The sequence below is a fragment of the Mastomys coucha genome, unplaced genomic scaffold (genome assembly GCF_008632895.1).
Source record: "Mastomys coucha isolate ucsf_1 unplaced genomic scaffold, UCSF_Mcou_1 pScaffold13, whole genome shotgun sequence".
Taxonomy (NCBI): Eukaryota; Metazoa; Chordata; class Mammalia; order Rodentia; family Muridae; genus Mastomys; species Mastomys coucha.
The window spans coordinates 45,852,485-45,873,810 of NW_022196895.1; the positions used below are offsets into that span (position 1 = coordinate 45,852,485).

General features: G+C 33.2%; 1 protein-coding gene across 6 annotated transcripts in view; it reads left to right on the forward strand.

Moving 5' to 3' along the window:
• Nucleotides 1-21,326, forward strand: part of Dmxl1 (Dmx like 1) — a 149,269-nt gene that overhangs the window by 90,928 nt on the left and 37,015 nt on the right. For 4 of the 6 annotated variants that reach the window (XM_031365659.1, XM_031365654.1, XM_031365656.1 and 1 more), the window contains 8 exons: nucleotides 3,998-4,146; nucleotides 6,551-6,636; nucleotides 7,479-7,680; nucleotides 9,020-9,137; nucleotides 12,772-12,834; nucleotides 17,871-17,957; nucleotides 20,046-20,167; nucleotides 20,550-20,691. In XM_031365659.1, coding sequence (XP_031221519.1) covers nucleotides 3,998-4,146; nucleotides 6,551-6,636; nucleotides 7,479-7,680; nucleotides 9,020-9,137; nucleotides 12,772-12,834; nucleotides 17,871-17,957; nucleotides 20,046-20,167; nucleotides 20,550-20,691 — 969 coding nt within the window. The remainder of the gene's footprint in view (nucleotides 1-3,997; nucleotides 4,147-6,550; nucleotides 6,637-7,478; nucleotides 7,681-9,019; nucleotides 9,138-12,771; nucleotides 12,835-17,870; nucleotides 17,958-20,045; nucleotides 20,168-20,549; nucleotides 20,692-21,326) is intronic. The other 2 variants (XM_031365655.1, XM_031365657.1) reach the window with 1 other exon arrangement.

Sequence of the window (21,326 nt, forward strand, 5' to 3'; positions counted from 1 at the left end):
GTTAACAAATTCAGATAAATTGAAATCATGTAACTTTTCTCATAATGCAATAAAAGTTTAAAAAATAAGTAAATAAATAAATAAATATAAGTAAAGTGATCGAAAATCTAATTGTGAATAGTAATGTTGGTGATATTTGAAAGATTATGCACATGTAAATAGAAATTTAATAAAGCTAATCAGTATAAATATAGAAGGTAGTTTTGAAGAAAGGATGAAAATATTTCAGTTGTCAAAAACTTTTCATTAAAGATAAAATAGTCAAAATGTAAAAACAGTGGGCTGGAGAGATGGCTAAGGTGTTAAGAGCACTGACTGCTCTTCCAGAGGTCCTGAGTTCACAGTCATCTGTTACAGGAATCCAATACCCTGTTTTGGTGTGTCCGAAGACAGCTATAGTATATTCATATAAATAAAATAAACAAATATTTTTTTAAAGTGTAAAGGAGTAAAACTTAACAAGTTTGTCAGTTTGCCAGTATACACGAAAAGTACACGTTTCATGCTGTGATTTTCTTAAGAATAATGCAAGTACTTTTTGAACTACAACTAGTAAGTTTAAATGAACAAAAAAACCGTAATTACAATGTAACTAATATTTTAATTATGCTACGTCAGGTTTGGTTTTACTGCTTTCTATATTTCCCCTATATGTAGATAGACAAAAGTAAATTTTTTCATTTCTATTTATTTTTTATATGTTATTTCCTTTAATATATCTTTAATAATTTAAAGTCAAGGTTTCATCATTTTAAAAACTACCTTCATGTTAAATAATATCAGTGAACTTGTAAGTTAAACCTTTTAGTAGTACATGCTTGTTGTATATGTATGTGTACATATCTATGTGCTGGTATGTATGCATGTGTATGGGAGTACACATGCACATGGGTACAGAGAATAACATCAAGTGTCATTCTTCAGGTGTTATTAACCTTATTTTTGAGACAGGGTATCTCTCCCTAGCCTGGAAATGGCAAAGTAGACTAGGCTTGCTGGATGGTAAGTCCTGGAATACACCTGTCTCTGCTTCTCTAGTGCTAAGATACATACCATAACACCTGACCTTTTTCTACATTGATTCTGAATTTGCTCCCTGTACCTACATAGCAAGCAACTTAATAACTGAGTTATTGCCCCAGCCTCCAGCTGTACACATTTTTAGAAGCTGTATTTGTAAGTGTTACAGCTTGGATGGGAAAGATATCACAACAAACCTCACACAAGACATTTATTAGGAGGGAAAATCCCAGGAGGGTGGCTGCTTCTGCTCAGGAGAGAACCACAGCGAAATGGGCTGATCACATGGTTTATATAGGATTTCTTCGAGGGGACGGAAGCTTTCTGGGTGGCTGGAGATCAGAGGTATGTGGTCTGATTTTAGGGCAAGTTTAGCAAGGATTTGTAGGATTTTTTTTTTCCTATAGAGCAGATCCTGGCCACTTTCCCACCTTGGGGCTGGAAAAGTCCTTTACAGCCTTCCCTGCTGCTTGAGTTGGAGTGAGTGGTTGGCAGTATTTCTTTTTTAACACATTAAAATAAATATAGTTCTGTTGAATTTTTTTTAAATGGTCTCCATATAATATATAAAAATCATCTGTGCCTCAGTCTTTAGGGAAACACTAGCTTACATAATCAATTACAGTAGAGTAGGTGAGAAACATTTGAACAGATTTGCAGAGGACTGGAGAGATGGCTCAGTGGATATTCATGCTTACTCCTTTTGGTGGCTTGAATGAAAATGGTCCCCATAGGCTCATAGGGAGTGGCATTCATTATTTGAAAGGATATTAGGACATGTGGCCTTGTTAGAGTAGATATGGCCTTGTTGGAGGAAGTGTGTCACTGGGTGGGCTTTGAGGTTTAAGAAGCTCAAGCCAAGCCCAGTGTCCCTTACTCTTCCTGCTGCCTGTGGATCTAGATGTAAAACTCTCATCTATCACTCTTGCCTACAGCAGCACCATACCTGCCTGCAAACATACTTTCTGCCATGATGCTAATGGACTACACCTCTGAACCTATAAGCCTTAAATGTTTTTCTTTATAAGAGTTGCTGTGATTGTGGTATTTCTTCACAGCAATAGAAACTCAAAACTAAAACCTAAGTTTAATTTTTAGAATCCATGTCAGAGAGGTTACCGCCTGTAACTTCAGCTTCTGGAAATCCAGCACTTTCTTCTGGCCTCTGGAGGCACATGCATATATGTAGCACATCCACATACATTTATACACATGTACACATTGTCTTAGTGTTCTGTTCTATGAAGAGATACCATGACCAATCAACTCTTATAAAGGAAAACATCTTATTGGCATCTTGCTTACAGTTTCAAAGGTTTAGTCCTTTATCAGGGCAGGGAGCATGGCAGCATGGAGGCAAACATGGTGCAAAGAACAGAGATTTCTATATCCAGATCTGCAGGCAACAGAAGAAAGAGCCACTATGCCAGACTTGGGCAATTGAAACCTCAAAGCCCGTACCCAGGGTCACATTTACTACCCCAAGGTTACACCTCCTAATCTTGTCTAAACGTTCAAATTTAAGAGCCCACAGGAGCCTAACCACCACCCATATAACATAAAACTCTTTGTTTTAAAAGAGTTAAAAAAAAACCCAAAACATATGATGGAAGAATCCTCTTGTTCTTCAGGGCTGTGTAATAACAATAATGTGGATTCCACCTAAAAGCCAGGCATGTAGCAATATACATATTTAACTCAATAACCTGGGACCCCTGTTCCCAGGGTCTTATTAACTAGGCAGTCCAACTGAAATCATGAGCTCTAGATTCAGTGAGGGAATCTGTCTCAAAAATTATGGTGGAACACAATCATTAAGACACCCTCAGTGACATTGCCTCCACACGTGCATACTCACACAAATAGACATGCAAAAAAATTTTTTAAGTCATAAGAACACAGTTTCTTTAATTTTACACTTAATCTTTCAGTTATGGATCTCAATGAATCGCTAAGGTTACACATTTCTATAATCTACTAGTGTTTAGAATACATTAATGTAGCATAGTGCATTCATTCAGCTGCTTTAACCATTTGTTTTGACAAATACTTTTGTTAAAGGTGAGGTAACATTTCTATTTTCTTCCTAGTTATTAACATTGTTTTTAGAATGTCTGCTCAATCATCAGTTTTTCAGTCCTACACTACTCTACAAAACAGAGGCTATTTCTCCTGCTGTTTTATGTTAATTGCCAAATCCCTCACATTTTCAACTTTTAGATAGTTTCCAAACTACCTTATAATAATGGACTTTGACCTAATCTTGGATGGTCTTACTCCAACTGGCCTGTTAAGCTTCATGCTTCAGATAATGTAGAAAATTTGTCTATTTCTTCCTCTGTGTCTTTATTTAATCTTTAGTTTTGGAGAACTGTTTTCTCTATATATAGGATTATTGTTTAGTCAGACTTTATTAGCCCCGTTATTATTTTTAGACTGGTAACCTTTTCTCCTTTAGGTTTCACTTAAATGCCACTTGCCAGAGAGGCCTTCTATGGTCAGCTTTTACTTTTCTCCATCTTTACATTTTTCTTTGTAACCCTTAATATATAAATTTTACTTAATTTATTTAGTTACTTGCTTATCTTTACCATTAAAAATGTAAAACTCTTTCTGATGCCATTGGTTGTAATTCTTTTAAACATTGTTTTATCAAGCCAATTTATTCTGGCAAATGCCTATATTTCCCAGCACTTGAGAGGTTGAAGCAGGCAGATCACAAGTCTAACACTGGCCTGGGCTCCTTAGAAAGACCTTGACAGAGGATTGTAGGGTGGATCAGATCTAAGTAGACTTTTGGGGCACATTCTGAAGAATTTTTTTTATTTACTAATTAAGCTAAAATTATATCAAAGATATATTGTGGTAAATAATAGGTACTTTGCTTACAGTGAAATATCCACAAATGGGATGAATTATATGTTTGAATACATCAAATCAGGTAGTCGGATGATAATATATATAATTTTTCTTTCAGCCTTTTCTACCCCCTTCCCAGAGTAGGGCAGAGTATGATTCAGAGGAAAGTCTAGCGAGTGATGATGAAGATGATGATGATGATGATGATGATGATACTTTGCCTTCTGATCTCCAACTCCATGAGCATTCAAATTCTAATTCATTCAGGTACCAAACACTGTGTTTTAAGCTTCTTTTAGAAAATCACTTTGGCCTATATAAATAATGTTTTTTAAAGTAACATGGAATAATTCACTGATTTATTATATACTGTTTAGTTGAAATTGTCAAATTCTTTTCTAGAACAATAAATTTTCAATTAACCTTTGATTATCTCTTGGTAAATAATTATAATTTCTAGCATGTCATATAAATCTTTCATATTATACTTTGATTTGGGCCCATAAGGTAAATCTTAAGACTTTAACTGTGAATATCAAATGCCTGTTTGGTAGACCTCTAGTTCTAGAAGATACCTTTAAAAAGCTTCTGTGATTATAAAAATCTTTAAGTATTCACTTATACTCAAAAGCATTTTGAAAGGTTTACTAGCTTTATATTCATGAGTGATCTTATTCATATGTTTGCATTGGAGCATCAATATATTATTTTAAGACATGGCATATTAATGATGAGTTAACAGTAGTTTGAGAAGAAATAAGTAGATTTCTGGAACATTACATCTTTATTGAAAAATTAAGAGATTTTGCTTATTAGTGTGTTTTTTCCTGTTGAATTAAGTTTACTTTTTGACTATGTAAGCATATATATATATGAAGCGAAATTGTATAACCCAACAATTTAAGAAAGGAACCTATTTAAAAACTGGCCTGAACTGGAGATTTAGCTCAGTTGTAGAGTATTTGTCTTAGATGTGTGAAGCCCTGTGTTTAATCTTCAGTATTGCATAAATGAAAGGCCATGGGAAGGTGGCCAAAAGACTTGAGTAGATAGATAATTCTCTAAAGAAGACATGCAAATGACTGATAAACACTGGAAAAAATACTCTGTTTATTAGAGAAAGGTTAATGAAAACCAAAGTTGGAAGAGTGATATCTTATACCCATTAAGGTAGCTACTACAAAAATAACTAAATGACAGTATTGGCTAAAATGGAGAGAAATTAGAGCCTTTGTGTTCTTTTGGTCAGACTATAAAAGGGTACAGTCACTTTAGAAAATGGTAATGTAGTTTCTTCAAAAAATTCTACTGTATTAAATGTTAATTCTGCTTTGAGTATATACCAAAAAATTGAAAGTAAGCACAAGCATGTGGTTGACCATCTAGCTGACAGCAGCTTAAAGGCCAGTGGATTGAAGCAATTCAGGTGTCTGATAGGGTGACTACATAAGCAAAACGTGTTATATGCATAATTAGAAAATTATTTTACAAAGGGAGAGAATTCTGATATGTGTTACAACGTGGATGAATTTTGAGGGCATTATACAAAGAGAAATAAAATAGTATATGATTCTACTTCTCAAAATGCATTGAATAATCCAATTTATAGAGATTGAGAAAAATATATAGTTTTTTTTTTTTTTAAGCAGTTTTGTTCCATGAAAAGTCATGGAGAATGATGATGGTGATGGTTCTAAAACAGTGTGAACAGTGTTTGAGAAGGCTAAACTGCTAAGCTTCACAATGTGTGCATACTGTTGTTGAGAAGGCTAAACTGCTAAACTTTACAGTGTGTGCATTTTGTACAGTTGATAATTTAAAGCCAGGACCATAAGTCATAAACATGATCTGCTCAAAATTAAAGATGGAGAAATAATTTTAAGATGAACAATATAAAAATATAAAGTCAACAGCTGGGCAGTGGTGGTGCACATCTTTAATCCCAGCACTTGGGAGGCAGAGGCAAGTGGATTTCTGAGTTCAAAGCCAGCCTGGTCTACAGAGTGAGTTCCAGGACAGCCAGGGCTGCACAGAGAAACCCTGTCTTGAAAAAACAAAAACAAACAAACAAATAACATATACATAAACATATGCATATGTACATATACATATATATGTATATGTGTGTATATATATGTAAATATATATATGTATATGTATATATATATATATATATATATATGCACACACATATATAAAGTCAAGCACCACATATTTCTTGTTTCTGCTCAATTTTCTCTGGCACTTGTAAAGATAGCCGGTTTTACTAGTTTCTGTGTCCTTCTGATTACAGAAATAAGTACCTCTGTATTTCCCCTGCTTTCTTACATAGAAAACAACACAATCATATACGATGATGCCCTGATGCTTGCTGTTCAATTACTATTACACACTGTAGTTTTATCAATATTAATACTTCATTTTTATAGTTACCTTAAAATTCCATCCTTCAAAACTTTTGTTATTGAGCTACTGTTCTCCTGACAGGCACTTAGGTTATTTTCGCTGTTTTGGATAATGCTGCATGAATTATTAGTTATATGTATGTATGATTTAAGTATTGTAGATATATATCTTTAAACTAATTCCTGTTAGGAAATTGTTTTGTTAAATGGTGGCATCATTTTGAGATCTTATGTAAATCTTTAATGGGGAAATTTTTTATTTTTAGTTGGTCTTTGATGAGATTGGCAATGGTCCAGTTGGTGCTCAACAATTTGAAGACTTTTTATCCCTTTGCAGGTCATGATCTTGCAGGTAATAAACACCTTAGTGTGGCTCGATGCCAATTGTTATTCTTTATGTGTATTCTAAATAAATAAAAAGTTTAAATGAGTTCCTATAGTAAAGGATGCATTTCTTTCAGGTATAAACTATTTTTAAATGTTTTTATCATACCTACTGAGGAGGGAAATGTTTGAAAAATCAAAGGCTCTGGACCTGATATTATTTTATTGAGACTATATCTCCACCTGCTACTTAATACTAAACTGATAAAACCTTCAAAATTAGTGATGAGTTCCACAGTAAGAGATGATTGTACAGGAAATATAGGAATGTGGTCTTATTCAAGATGCTTCAGCTGTGAGCTGTTGTTTTTCATACATTAAAATAAACACTAAAATATCAGTTTATTGATAATATTTTGTGACTGTATTGGGATAGTAGAGGAAGGAAAATTTATACTCATTCTATTGTAATAAATCAGAAGGTAATTTTCAGTATTATAAATCAAGACTGTTATTAGATATGAGTAGATAAACAAAAATAGTTAAATTAGTGCTTCATTTCATGGTAAGGATTTTATGTTTGCTTATTATTTTCAAACAACAATGCCAAATGATAGTCTGGCTTGTTTCTAAGATTAAAGCACTTAATTTTTCTTTCAAAAACATTTTTTAATCTTCAAAAACATTTTCATGTGAAATTAAATTCCTAAGTAGTAATGTTAAATAGTCATACAGATTTATTACATTTTATGTTTAAAATACCAGATTTTGTGCCCACATATTCTACTAAATGTTATTAATATCTCCTGCTTTCTCAGAAGCATTTTATATAGAATATAACAATTTATCAATTATGTTTTTGTTTTTTAGAACTACCAGTTAGTTCACCTCTTTGTCATGCAGTTCTAAAAACTCTTCAGTGCTGGGAACAAGTTCTTCTCCGGCGACTTGAAATCCATGGTGGACCACCTCAAAACTATATCTCAAGTCACACGTCTGAGGAGAATGTGTCTGCAGGCCCTGCAATACTCCGTCACAAAGCTTTACTAGAACCTACAAACACTCCTTTCAAGTAGGTTTTACACCAATATTGTTTTGTTGTTGCTGTTATTATAATGTTTTGACAAAAAGAAAAAATAATAGTTTTGGAGAATCAGGCTGTCCTTGGGTAGTGTTTAGAGAAAAAAAATACTTATAGTTCATGCTTAACATTTTGTTCTAGGAACATATCTGTGTCTTTCATGTAATACTTGTGATTCTTGAAGGTTATCAAATATATTTGTGCAAGGTCCTGATACTAAGTATTCTAGGCTTTTCAGGATTCCTTGTTGTGACTAGTTAACTCTGGCATTGCAGAGTGAAAGCAACCACACAGAATATGTAACAAAGGAGGCTTGGCTATGAGCCTGTAAACTTGAGTTCTTGAAAATATGGGACAGACTAGCTAGATAAAGCTTAGGAGTGTGCTTTTATTGAACTCCTGCTCTGCAAGAGAGTACTAACTGTTCAGCAGCTGTTTTACTATCCACAAAACGAAAATATTGACCTGTAGGTAAGTTTATATGATACTTGTTTTATCTAGAAAATGTTTCCCTGGATAAATGTTTACTTAACAGTGTATTTAGTTCTTCAGTGTCATCATTTTTGTTCTTGCAGAAGCACTTTTGGCCAGGAACATGGAGGTTATAGACTTACTGCATCCATAGAGAACACTTTTAAAAAAACAAAACAGTCTGCTTCTAGTTGTCTTCTATGAAACACAACTTGTTAAAAAATTCCTTGTCCTTAGTTCAGTAAAATTACGGCCAACCCCTATACCCAAGTTCAGCCCTATTCCTGTTTTTGTCAGTTAAATTTTATTAGCTCATAGCTATAAATATCATTATTATGATAAGACATAAATTAATGATTTACAACGTCAGTTAATACTTGAATAAGTATCTCTAGTGCAGAATCTAGAATGCTCTAAGACCTAAAATATTTTGGATGACATATTACCTCTTAAAACATATTAAATTTTAGCCAAGCATGGAGGTGCATGTATGAAGGAGGCAGAGACAAAAGCAGGTGAGTCTTTATGAGTTTGAACCTGGTCTACATAGTGAGTTCCAGTCCTACCATAGTTTTGAGACACTGTCTCAAAAAACACAAACCAAACCCAAAACCAAAAAAGTTCAGATTAGTGATGGTCAACTTGTCTGCTTTCCTACTACAGTGACAAACTATTAGGAACCATATGGTGCCCTATTGCTAAAATATCAGTTATATGATCCTTTATGAAAAAGCTCTTCGGCTGCTTTCCTAGGTCATGAAGTATGATCCTAGCCAATTTAAACACTGCTATAGTTCTAAAGAATTGTTAAGTTAATCAGAAATCTTTGAGGTGAATAATTAATGTACTATACCTATAGATCCAAAACTCATCTCGCACTATCTGTGAAGAGGCTTTGGCAGTACTTGGTGAAACAGGAAGATATTCAAGAAACTTTTATCAGAAATATATTCACAAAGAAACGATGTCTAAATGAGGTTTGTATATGTTAAAACTCTTTTCTATTTTATTACTAAAGTTTCATAGTATTCTGTAACCAATAAAATAACTAAAGTTTGCTGCTCTTTTTTGAAAATCCATTTGATATCATAAACTTTAGAGAAGTATGTTAAAAGTATAGGAACAATATTTTTGCATCATGTTCTTGGAGCTTTTTCCTCTGAAGTAGATATTGAGATGAGAGTCTGATTCTTGCATATCATGTTTTACATTATTATATGACCAGTTATTTAAGAGACATTTCCTATGATTTTTCTATGGTAGTTAAGAGAAGTCTATCTTAGAATTAGTTGAAGCTGATTTACCTAGTGGAAACATTTTGAATATGCATATTTTCTCTTTCTGTGAATTATATATCACTAAAAGAAAATTTGCAAATCTAAAGTAGTTTATAATTAAACTGTAATAGTGTCATTATACCTTGAAGATATCATTACAATGGGTTGGGATTTCTTTTTTCTTTTCTTTTTTCCTTTTTTTTTTTTTTTTTTTTTTTTTTTTTTTTTTTTTTTTTTTTTTTTTTTTAACTTTTTTTGAGAGGAATACAGTGTTACTAAAAAATAAATTTGATAACTTGAGGATCTTACCACCAATATATAAATGAACATCGTTTTTCCCTTCTTCATACAAAATGATTTGCAACTTATAGTTATTAGGTGAACCTAAACAGTAGACACACTTACAGTTTGCCAGTTATTCCTCTGGAGTCATTAACAAAGTATAAATGACAGATGGTCTCTGGGCCATGTTCTGAGTAACAAGAAATTACTCTGAAAATAAGCTTTGTACTGGTTTTGAAGTGAGAGGAAAGACCAAAGACATATGGTTGAAAAAATAAGAAAATAGAAGGGCTTCAAAATAGATTAGAAAAAAAAAAAGATATCAAACATGGCAAAAAGGAACATTTCATATATAACTGCTTTTCAAGTACTGAGTTGTTTAATTTTTTTGAAATTATAATGTAATTTCATGTTCCTCTCCCATAGTAACAAACTGTAATAAACAACTGGATGGATATGTTATTACTGTTTGCTATGACCACACCACAAAAAAGAATATATAGTACTTTTGCTTACTTGGAATTTAAAAGTGAATACTTTGATAGCATATTAAAATCTAGGCAGGCATGAATGCTATTTACTTATTAATGTAACTGAAAATATTGTTACATATTTAGTATGTGACTTATTACTAAAACAGTTTAAGAAAATGGAAAAACACTGTTAACAGTAAATATGTGAGATGAGACTATGACTGATTAAACTGTTAGGTAGAGAGGTATACTTTTTTAAAATAAGTTTTTCTAAAATGAATTATAATTTATGTCTTTTTTATGTAGTCTATAAGGATACTGCTACATTGTCCTAGGTCTTAAATGCTCACTCAGCTTGCTGCTTTTTCTGTAGTGTGCCTTTTTACATACATATTCATACTGGGTTGCCTTGGTGACTCGGCATCAAGAAACAGTGGTACAACTCTGCCGTATTGTATAAAAATAGCAATTAATGAATAAACTTGTACATTTTTATCTTTTATATTATAGGTGTAGAGTTAACATTTGGTTTAATGTTTTTCTAATACAATATTGACTTTTTAAAATTTGTAACAAATGTTATGCATTTTCATGTTGTATTGAGCCTACAACTAAGTAGTCATTACTGTATTCTCTCTCGGGGGAGGATCATGGAACATAGTTTTAATCATAGCTTTGTTTGAAGCTTCATGATACCTTCTGAAAAATTGAAAACTGCTTTTATTGCAGTTTTTTTAATCAAAAGCATGAACACAAGAATTAAATAACAGCTTCTGTAATATCAGTAAGCTAGGTATTTTTCTGAATTTTTTAATCTACAAAACAACTGTTTAAGTTCTTTGCAATATTTTTATAGTAAATAAATCAAACACTAGCACAATCATCGAAAGTTTTGAGAAATTTGTTGTGTTTGTAAAGGAAAATGAATTTATATGCATTTGGCTAATTGGAGGCAGAGGCGGCTAATGTTCTTCCCATGCCACCTCTGGCTATTTTATAATTTATAGGAAGCTGTAGTACAAAAGCTAGCACAAGTGTAAATGTAGCCATGAAACAGGCTAGCTAGACCTTTTTGAGGGTGGAGAAGGGATGGAAAAATAGGAGGAGATGTACAGGTCAAGAACCCTGACCCAGGTTGTCTCCACTGTCTCCCATTTTCTCATTCTCTGCTACACACACAGATTTTTTTTTTCAAGTCTGGGCTAAGGAGAGATTGAGGTCTTGAAAGATCCCCTTTTTAATGAAAGAAAAAGACCTTTGGTTTTATAGGATGTAGAATTCCTGCTCACTTCCCGTTCTGGACTTAAGCTGTAAGAAGCTGTTCTTCCCTTGGAGTTTTATCGCTGACTGTGATACTCCTAAAGAGACTTAAATAAAGTCGTACATTTATAGAGTTGATAGAAAATGATTTCATCTTTGCTAGCAGTTAAGTTGCCTGTTTTGGGTATTTATAAAATTGCCTGTTGTATATTATTTATATTAAAATGATCATTAAAGCCTTTCTGAATTTAATTACTAAGAAGACTGATAAATGGTATGTTTTATATTTTAATACTTTTTTTATTCCTTTATGTAATTGAAAATGAAATTTTACCATTTCTTTATCTGACTTCATTTCTTTATCATATCTTAAAATTCTTATGTATCTCAGAGCTTTTCTTTTCCAGTATAATATAGGTTATTGGACATTCTTTTATGTCTTAAAGTGGCTGTATTTATTTGGAAATTAATTAGTTGTGGTTTGAGGTAGGCTATTAAAGCCATTCCCAACAAAAGTTGGATTTAACAGTTAACGTCTTTGTTCTTTATCAGTTGTATTTTATTTTTTAAGAACTTAAAAGTCCTGACTGAGCTTTTTCTTTAACCAGTTCTAATGTCACCTTTGAGTGAGGCTGTATGCCTCCAAGCAAGTTACTAACTATTCCTGGCAGTATGCATAGGACTGTTTGAAAGATAGAAATTGGAATTTTCTACTAAGGATATTTTCTTTTTTTCTTTTTTTTTTTTTTCTGGTTTTTGAGACAGGGTTTCTCTGTATTAGCCGTGGCTGTCCTGGAACTCACTTTGTAGACCAGGCTGGCCTCGAACTCAGAAATTTGCCTGCCTCTGCCTCCCTAGTGCTGGGATTAAAGACGTGCGCCGCCACCACCATCCGGCTTCTACTAAGGATATTTTCTAGAGGAATTATATGTCATGGAAGTAAGTCAGTAATGTTTAAGACAATAGATTGACTTTGATTTTTAGTTGACACCAGAAGCTCTGAATTTACACATATAAGGTACCTTAGATAAAATGTTTTAATGTCAATATTATAAAACAATTGAGTAAAAAAAAAGTTCAGTGAAATAAAATTTATAGTGGTAGATAAGGAATTTTGAGCCTTCAAGATTTCTTATTCTCTAACCATACATTCTCCAGCATATATTTCTTTTTTCATATATGAAATTTAAGAAGATATTATTTCCATATTCTTTTTTAGTAATTTGGTTACAAATAAAAGTTTAAAAAAATACCTCAGTGTTGTGCATGTTACATCTCATCTTTACTCTTTGACATGTGATTATTCTTTCTTAATGAAGTCATTAGAGGACAGCAGTGAAACCATCAAAAATTCTATGATGGAGGAGCCAAACATCAATAAGGTACATTAATGTCATTCAACTGAAATTAAAAATTGCATTCTTAACCAGAACAAGAAGAGATTTGCATTTTGGTTTTCAACTGGACTTGGTTTCCAGTGAAATGAGAATCATCCCCACAACTTACTGTTTAATCTTATCAATTTAAATGTTGCAATCATAAAATTTGGCCCTCTTTTGTTAATTAAAAGAATGCAGTTTTAAAGGGAGTTGAATGTTCCCTGTGTTGGCTACAGATTTTTCTGAATAAATACCTCTGAAGTTTTTAGGAAATGTAATTACATCAAGAGGTATTAAGTCCAGTAGCATTGTGCTGTGTTTGCGAGTATCATCTTTGAAAGTTAAACTTCTCTCTTACTTGAAAAATATAACAATTACTATTGTATAGTTTTTATTTTACTCTGAAGAATAGCATATAACAAAAATGCCTTGTGCATTTTAAGTACCTACATTCTTGAAATTAAAGCAGAGCAGATAAGAATTTGTACAATCATAAATAACTCCTAGATTTTCTTCTGTGGCCACAACATTCAGGTATGATTCTTACAGTGATTTTAATCTCAGTGTGGGCAGAGAGGAGCCCTACACATGGCTGATGGGAGTATAAACTGGCACATCCACTATGGAAATAATATGGCGGTTCCCTGGGAAACTAAAAATAGAATTCACCTACCCAGACATTTCATTTCTGGGTACTCTTAAGTCAACATACCACAGAGATTCTAACACATCCTTGTTTATTTCCACACTATTCACAGTAAGTAGGAAATGGAGCCAGCCTAGGTTTCTGCCTACAGTTAATGTGTTACATGTACACAATGAAATAGTATTCATTCTTGAAGGAAAATTTAATTGTGACACTTACAGGAAAATGGATGGAACTAGAAATCATTATTTTAAGCAAAGCAAACCAGACTGAGACAAATTCATGTTTCTTTATGTGAACCTGTGTGTGTGTGTGTGTATGTGGGTCATGAAAGAAGGGGGATTTATGAGACTAGAGGCAAACATCTTAAATGAGAAAAGAGGACAAAGATGGTATTTATGTGACTGAATAAACCTCATTTTCACCTCAGAAAGGACACCATGACAGACCAGAGAAATAAATTGACTCAAGTCTGCATTGGCAAAACTGACTTTATTGAGGTTGTTTGTGTGAGCATATGTGATCGAAAAGCAGCTACATCACTGAAAAGTGCACCTCAAATGAGTGATACTCACAAAACAAAACATGTATCTCTGCAGTTCCCTGCCCAATTTACTATCCTCACAGACAGTCTTAGGCCTAGGAATTCTTTACTGTTCTTAAAACTCTGAAGAGGTCCTTGTGAACTTTTTTGTAACTCTTATGTTTCTTGGGCCTTGAGTATATCATGAGCTTCCTGAGTCTTCTAAGTTTTGTTAGTTTCTTGAAAATCTCAGGAATCTCTTTTTGTCTAAGCTGGAATGCTTCAATTTAAAGAAAGAGTTAGATGAAAGGATAACGGGAGTATCTGGGGCACGTAGAGGAAGGGAGCGAACAGAAGAGGGGCAGGAGGGGAGATGAGTTAGGACACAGGACAGTGACACACGCACCAGGTGCTACAGGGACTTCATATGCTGTCTTTAAAAAGTAAAAAGAAATTGTGAACTGCACATATTTAAAGTATGTAGCTTGCTCAGTTTAACCATCAGCACCATCAAGATGATGAGTATATACATCAACCCTCATCAACCTTTTTTAATCCTTTTTACCTCCCTTCTCTGTTACTTTTTTCCCCAAGTAGCCACAAATGTGTAAGTTAATTTTCATTTTCAGGAATTCTATATTGGTGAAGTTATGTCATTTTTTTTATTTAATTTTGTTCTATTTAATACAGAATCTATGCTGGCCAGGAGCTCACTATGTAGTCCCTGGTGGCCTCATACCCAGGGCAGTTTGCCTCAACCTCTCAGGTGCTGGGGACTGCAGACATAAGCCACCACAGTTAGCTTTTTATTTATTTATGTATTTTGGTCTGTGTCTTTTATTTAGCATAATCATTTTGAGATTCTTCCATGTCACGTGTTTTGATAGTTCATTACTTCTTACTGTTGATACATTATATTGTATGACTGGATCATAATCTGTTCATCTTTTTACCTAATGATTTGATTGTATTTTGGAGCAGTTTCAAATAAGGCTGCCTTAAAATTCATGCATAAGGGTCTTTATATATAGACTTTTATTTCTCTTGTATAAGTGCCTAGGAGTAGATAGCTGATTTACATGGTAGATATAGATTTTTGCAGTACTAGATATTGATGCAAGAGTCTCTCATGTACTAGCCAGGTATTGTATCATTGATCTGTACTCATACCCTTAGTATGTTTTAACTCTTTAGGAAATTGTCCCAAGTGTTTCTCTGGGTGATTATACCACTTAACATTTTTCCTAGCAGTGTTTAAGATCTCATTTACCTTTCATTCTAACATATGACATAGCTGTTAAATTTTACCAATTGTTATAGTTTATTGTTGATTTAATTTCTATTAAAGCACTTGCTCTTCCGTAATATTGCCATTTCCTCATTTTCATATTGCAAACATCATGCAAAAACTGTTTTAAAAAACAAAACAGTTTCTTTTAATGTCCCTCTGATTCCCTCTCTTCACTAGATGTCAATACCTAATATGGTTAGGTATTATCACTAGCCCTTTTGACTGAGGTTGCCTGTGTCATAATTTGGCTTTGAAGAATTCTAAATTCATTGCCAGTTTCTGTCCTCTCTCATTTCACCTTTTCAATATCTTTTACTACTTTTGATCCCTGACAGTTTCCTAACATTGTTTCTTCATTTTATTTCTGTAACATCGAAGTTGCTTGTGTTAGCCGGTTTACTGACAACTTCTAAACTGGCCTGACCTGTATCTTGCCTTGTGAATACTTAGTTCTGTTTTTATTTTCCTTTTTGATTGATCTTACAGTGAGTTTTAGCTTTGTGCTGATACCATTCAAATCACACTAGCTCTAAATCATTACTAATGGCTATACATTCCTCCCCACCCTGGCTACCCTTTCACTTTTCCCTTCTGTGTAAATGGTTATTTCATTTACTCATTTATAGGCTTGAAAACTAGAATCAGCCTTTCTTTAATCATGCTATATCTCCTTTTAACCACTTACCACTTGTTCTCCTGATCCAGTCTTCCCCAGTTCTCTCTTCAGCTTCTTACCCTGTTTTCTGACAGCCATTCTCACATCCTTTGTTTCAGGTTCTAACAGATTTTCCAAAATAATTTGGCCTCTAAACATTCTGTGACAACTGGATTTATATTGTAGTGTTTAAACCTTTCCATAAACTGAACCTGCAGGTTTTCTAGATCTTAAATCCTACTTGTATAGTCATTCTTAAATAAATTTTACCTGAACCTCTTGAGATGCTGAGCTCCATTTCTTTGCTCACCCTTATGGGATTTAATCATGTATTTACCATGGTGTTCAGAACCTTCGTATTTAAAATATCACCCTGGTTGAATCTCAGGCAGGCCATCTTAACAACTGCTGTTGAGAAACATTGTTTCAGATAAGAAGATAGGAATGTATTCCCATATTGAGAAAGCTGTTTTGAAATTCATCTGTGCCTGCTTTCTTTCCATGGTAAAGTTGGAGAAAGCTTGTTCCTACTCTCTGTTACTAGCAGACCCTCTATTCTATGTCATGTTTCTTCTAATACCTTCAATTCTTTAGACCCAGCAGTGGTTTCTTGCTGTACTTTGTTGATAACCCAATACCACTGGAGCAGCCTTGTATGTACTTTAAATACCAAACAGATAAATTCAGTTTTTATTTTAAAAAATATAGAAATGGGTCAAAGCTAATACTTGCCTTATTATAGAAATAGACCCTTAACACAGAATGTTTATCAAACACTGAAATTATTTTGCGTTTGTAAGGTAGTTATAGTTTAGATAGACTATATTTGACATTTGTATATCTAGGAACTATAAATCAGAAAGGTGCATAAGTCTCTGCACCTTTTAATTAAACAGTCATTCTGGGGGCCATTTTTAAAATAATTTTTTTTAAATCAATGAGCAGGTACCTAAACTTTCTGTAAAATAAATTTGTGGTATGTTAATTTCAAAATAATGATTTCTGCATTTCATAATGAGGTTTAAAACATTTCTTAGTAACCTATTTAAGAAGATTAAAGGTAAGGATGTTAAGGTAAAAAGAAGTAATGTATCAAGCAGTGTTTCTTTTAATTGCCTGAACTTTCCAGCTACCAATTTTGGTAATGCTGATGTTACAATATTCCCTTCTTAACTCAAAAATGTTTTATATATAATATGTATATAAATATATAAAATATATAAATATAAAATGTATATATATATACATGAATACACAGAATGTCAAATATTTATCTTCATATAAAATCAGTTGAATTTATTTAACTGCTAAAATGAATTACTGATTTGAATGAGTTACCATTTCTTCCTGGACTCCAGCTTTTCCTTATTAAATGGAGAGTTATTTTAGATCAGAAGTCAGTAACCTACAACTAGCTGGTAAGATCATAACAGTTGTTAGTCTAAGAACTAAGAATGGCCATTGGACTTTGTAGTAAGTGGTTTAAAGGGAGAAACAAAATACTAAAAATATCTACAGTGAACGTTTGTGGTTTGTAAAGCTGGACTAATTACTACCAGACCTTCCTTGCAATGCTTATATGTATTATTAAATAATTACACTACTTAAAAACTTAGAAAATCTTTACTTCAATTATTAAAATGTCTTGATCCTTTAAAGTTAGTTTAGTGTTCTTGAAATAAACAGCTCAAGGAGCTATATGTTTTATCAGCTGTCTTTTTATATATGAAAACAAGCTTTAAAATAATTCCCCTCATCAAATTCTTTTCTGGGATAATTAACATGTACAGTAGTACCTTTGGTGTTGATGTATTTGAAATCTTTGTTAAAATCATTTATGAAAGAACCAAATAATTTGCATATTTATATTCATTTGTCTTATCAATAAAATAACAATTGTAATATTATACTTTTTTCTATTTAGATAGAGGCAGATCTGGGATATCCTGGAGGTAAAGCAAGAATTATTCATAAGGAATCTGATATCATTACTGCCTTTGCTGTTAACAAGGTAAGTACATAGATAGTTGTCTTCCCTATGCCTTGTAACTATTCCTTATTGGAGAATATTTTAGCAGTTCACTCAGTGATAGTACTATACTTCCAAATCTACTTCCCATTCTTTAAATTATTATCTCAGTGAGATTTGTCTTTAGTAAAACTATTATATAATTTACTAATGTAGTTTTCTTATTGGGAGGTATAATAAACTATTTTATTACTACACAGAGAACAGTATTAGGTATTTGAATATCAACCAGTAACTTTAGAATATATGCAAGATAATACATTAGTTAATCCAAAAAGGCTTTCTAGGGCCTTAGATGAGCTTATTGTATATAATTCTAGAACTCATGTATTAGAAAACCCCCTTCTTTAGTGTTTCTGTAATAATTCTTTGTGTGTTTTCTCAGTAGTTTTTAGTTGTCTGCTTAATATCTTCCTTAGAGATATATGTAAGTTACTGGAGAAGAGGTCGTCTTAATTATAACATCCAAGGTGAAGTTTGTCTGAATCATGTCCCACTTGAATTTCCATCAAATTGCCATACAGCATAGTTTCTGGTGTCTCAGTGTTGTTGTTTTTTGTTTTCTTTTAATTTAAAAGGGTAGGATTATGATTTTTCATGTGTACCTAAAGGATACTTAAGATAGTATGTATGCACATATTTATTTTTAATTTCACAATGTTACTCAGCCAGGCCATTCTTGGAACTCCTTCTTTCAAGTAAGACTCCTGCTTCAGCCTCTGAGTATCTGGACTACAAGCATGCTATCGAAAAGGGTTATATGGATATATGTCTTGTAAAAGTAACTCAGAAATCCTTTTGCCAATAGATTGTTCATCTTTATATTCTGCACCTGTCTTCATGATTTTCTCTAGCCAGTTTTTTAGCCATTCTGTCCTTACAGTTCTCTGTATCCTTCATCTCACCTCTTTCATAAACATGCTTCACCATGGACTTTTAGATCAGGTAGAAGTGCAGTTAACCCCTTACGTAGTTCTCACGTTGTAGTACCTGTATGTGTGTGTTACTGTCCTTACCCTATAATGTCTACCTTCCCCTTAAAAAGTCAGTCTGCTACAGACTGAGTTTAAAGACAGCCAAGGCTACTGAGAAACCTTGTCTCAAAAAAAAAAAAAAACAAAAAGAAGTGTGAGTAACTAGAAATGAATAGTCATCCACAGATATAAAATGTGTTGCTCACTTGTATACATATGATTACCTAATTTCTCTACATTCAATATTATAGTTTTACATTCTTCCAAATTCTGTTTTAAAATTTATTATCTATAAATTCTGCCTGCACCAGAAGAGCACACCAGATCCCGTTGAGAGCCAACGTGAGTGCTGGCAATTGAACTTAGGACCTCTGGAAGAGCATCTTGTGCTCTTAACCTCTGAGCCATCTCTCCAGCCCTGACATTTCATGTTTTTAAAATGGCATTAACATTGAAATTTCCCCATTGGTTTTGAATGGTCTGAGATTTTATCTTATATCCAAGCTAACAAGTTAATTTTTAGTTTATTGGGTACTGTTTGATAACATGAGAATTCAGTTTCTCTGACGAGGGACAGATAGTTTGTATCTAGCAGGACAAGCAACCACTACCAGATGAGTCTTTTCACACTAATTCCTTGGGCTACCAGTGACTTGTTTCCTGCCAACTCCTGCAGAGTGACAGAAGCAGGACAGATAGCTGGACCTCCAGTGGCTTGTACTACTAGAGAAGGTTACTACATTCAGAGATCCAGCTGTTTTCTCATCCAGCTGCCACAGGTGTGAGCTACTGCAGTGGACTTGTGTGCATTTTTAGTTGTATAGATGTTAAAAACAAAGTCATCTAGAAACTTAGAAAAGAGAGGAATTGAGGTAGTACAACCATTTCCATTTTTACTTAGCTTTCTGTTAGATTTACTAGAATTCATAGAGCATAATCATTTCAAGCTTATGATTATTTTACTAAAAATTTAATTATTAAAGTTAATTTAAAATATTAATTGGTAAGAATACTTTTGTTCATGTTTTTAGAGACTTTCTTCAGACAGAGCCCATATACCTTTTTAATGTAAAAGTTAACATGATTTATTTTTCAGGCAAATAGAAATTGCATAGCAATTGCCTCCAGCCATGATGTACAAGAACTGGATGTTTCTGGAATTCTGGCCACACAGATCTATACTTGGGTGGATGATGATACAGAAACAGAAACCAAAGGGTATTCTTATGCTTTGTTTTTTAATTCAGTCATATAATATAAGTGACTGTATCCTTTGGTCTGTAACTTTGAAAAGATTCATTAAGAGACAGGAATAAGTGCGCTCTTGATGCAGCACATAAGGTCTCAAAAATATTATTCTTAATCGTGGGCTGAGTAGATACTGCTTTCCTAAGGCATGGGGAAGGGGTCACAGTAGGGAAAATTAAAGTTGAGAAAGAGTAGTGAAGATGGAAATTTTTCAGATATGAAAGTTGTTAGTTGAAGCCAAAGAAAATTAACTTTAAAAGGAAATACAAAGTGTTTAAATTTTCATATATTTAAAAAAAAAAAGAAGAAGAACTGATGGTCTTTTTTCATTCTAGTTGATATTCCTTTGTAGATCAGAAGACTTCTTGGTTATACATGCTCGTGATGATTTATCAGCAGTCCAGGGTTCAACTCCATATACGCACAGCAACCCTGGCACTCCAATTAACATGCCGTGGCTTGGAAGTACACAGACGGGCAGAGGAGCATCAGTGGTATGTAAGCTTCAAGATACTTAGGTTTACGTTTATCCCTTCCCCTTTAGGTTAATGCATAAGGGATGATTTTAAAGGTTTTATTTAAGTATTATATGCTAGAGTTGTACATTTTTATGAAAACTCTATAATGTTTTCATTTGAAAGGATTACAGAAAAATTGTAAGCATATTTTGCCCAGCATGGTAGCATACACCTTTTAACTCCAGCACTTTTGGAGGCAGAGGCAGACAAATCTCTATGAAGCCAATCTAGCATACATAGCAAGTTCTTGGACAGCCAGGACTAGAGAGAAAGACCCTATCTCAAAAATAAATAAAATATACTTTGTTTAAAAATGAAAGAACTACATTTTAGTTAATGATTACTTGAAGCTTACTGGTCCAGATCAAGTGATGGGCCATATCTAAACCATATACTATGAAGCTACTGTAATATGAGTGAGGTTTAAGTTGTATTGTTTTGTATTGTTTTTCTTTTTCCAACACTGAAGTTAAACCCAGGTCCATGAGGTCAAACAGGTCTATTTCAGTTAAGAGTTCTATTCTTGAGTTCCAGATCTCAATGTTTTGCAGTACATGAAAATTGTATGAAGTTTTTGTATCTATTGGTAAAGTTTTATAGTAACTCAGCTG